This window comes from Monoraphidium neglectum (assembly GCF_000611645.1).
Source record: "Monoraphidium neglectum strain SAG 48.87 unplaced genomic scaffold scaffold01855, whole genome shotgun sequence".
In the NCBI taxonomy this organism is placed as follows: domain Eukaryota; kingdom Viridiplantae; phylum Chlorophyta; class Chlorophyceae; order Sphaeropleales; family Selenastraceae; genus Monoraphidium; species Monoraphidium neglectum.
This window is the reverse complement of record NW_014011773.1, coordinates 8451-9580: the sequence shown is the minus strand read 5'-3', so window position 1 is coordinate 9580 and position 1130 is coordinate 8451. Positions and strand designations below refer to the sequence as shown.

Below are 1130 nucleotides of genomic sequence, written 5' to 3'. Positions count from 1 at the left end.
CCTGCCACTTCACCACTACGCGGCGCCTCCCGCCCCTCACCCTCCTGTTCCCACCTGTTGTCCCCCCCCCCCACCCTTTCCCCCCAGGCCCTGACCTCGCGGCCAGATCTGACTGATGATCTTTTCCTGCTGGCGGGCCGCACCCTCAACTACTCCCCAACACTCATAGTCACCCCACAGGTGGGGCCGAATACCCCCACCTCTGAGTTCAGTGGGCATGTGCCGTGACGCTGCTCTGAGCCGCACCCTGTTGCACTCCTAGCTGCCCAGCCGTGCGACGCGATACTCAGTGTGGCGACTGCGAGGGACAAGGCACTCAAACCGGAGTGCCAGGATGCCGCTCGCGCACACGGCGGGGCCTCGTGGCCGCGGCTGCGCTGCATCTCGCAGGACAGCGCCGCCGCGCCATGACGCCGCGCTTCGCAGCCGACCCGCTGACTCGGCACACAAACAACGCGCTCCCCTGCAGCCGCCTCTCTAGAAATGTTATCTGCACCCCCTGGAACCCACTCTCCTGCAGACCACTGTTCCCGGTATCAATGCGAAACGCTCGACGCCACGCCCTCGCCAACACCCCCCCCCCCTGGTCACAGGTTCTCCCCCCGCTGCTGGACACGGCGCTTCTGGCCACTCTGGTGCAGCACCGGGAGGCCTGCCGCTCAGCCCTCTCCTTCCTGCGCTGCCTCCTGCACCCCTCAGACGCGCCCGCCGCCCTGGCCCCCACCCCCGCCGCCCAGCAGCTGCTGCGCGAGCAGCTGCTCCGCGCGGGCCCGCCGCTCGCGCGGCTGCTGCTCGCCGGCGCGGCCGGCGCGCAGCCCGACGCGCGCGTGCCGGACATAGCGGAGCCGCTAGGCGCCCTGCTGCGGCTGGGGGGGCCGCAGGCGCTGTCCTGGGTTTCCTCCGCCGTCGCGGCCGTCCCGGCGGTGGCGTTGGAGGCGGGGGATCAGCAGATGTTCCTGGGCGTCTCGGCCGTTCTGGCCAACGCGGCCGGCAGCGGCGGCGACGCGGAGCAATCGGAATTCGAGGGGGCGCTGTTCCGGCTGGCGGACCTGTGCCGGCGCAATGCGCGCGCGCGGGTGGCGGCGCAGCAGGCGCTGCTGCCGCTTGAGCTGCAGGGGGTGGCGGTCTGA

The 1130-nt window shown here is 71.4% G+C and overlaps 1 protein-coding gene across 1 annotated transcript in view; it reads left to right on the top strand.

Annotated features, from left to right (window-relative positions):
• Positions 1-1130, top strand: part of MNEG_9209 (Transportin-3) — a gene marked incomplete at both ends in the record, with an annotated part of 3871 nt that extends 2741 nt beyond the window's left edge. The window contains 2 exons of the mRNA XM_014042321.1: positions 88-180; positions 594-1130. Of these exons, the coding sequence (XP_013897775.1) occupies positions 88-180; positions 594-1130 (630 nt within the window). The remainder of the gene's footprint in view (positions 1-87; positions 181-593) is intronic.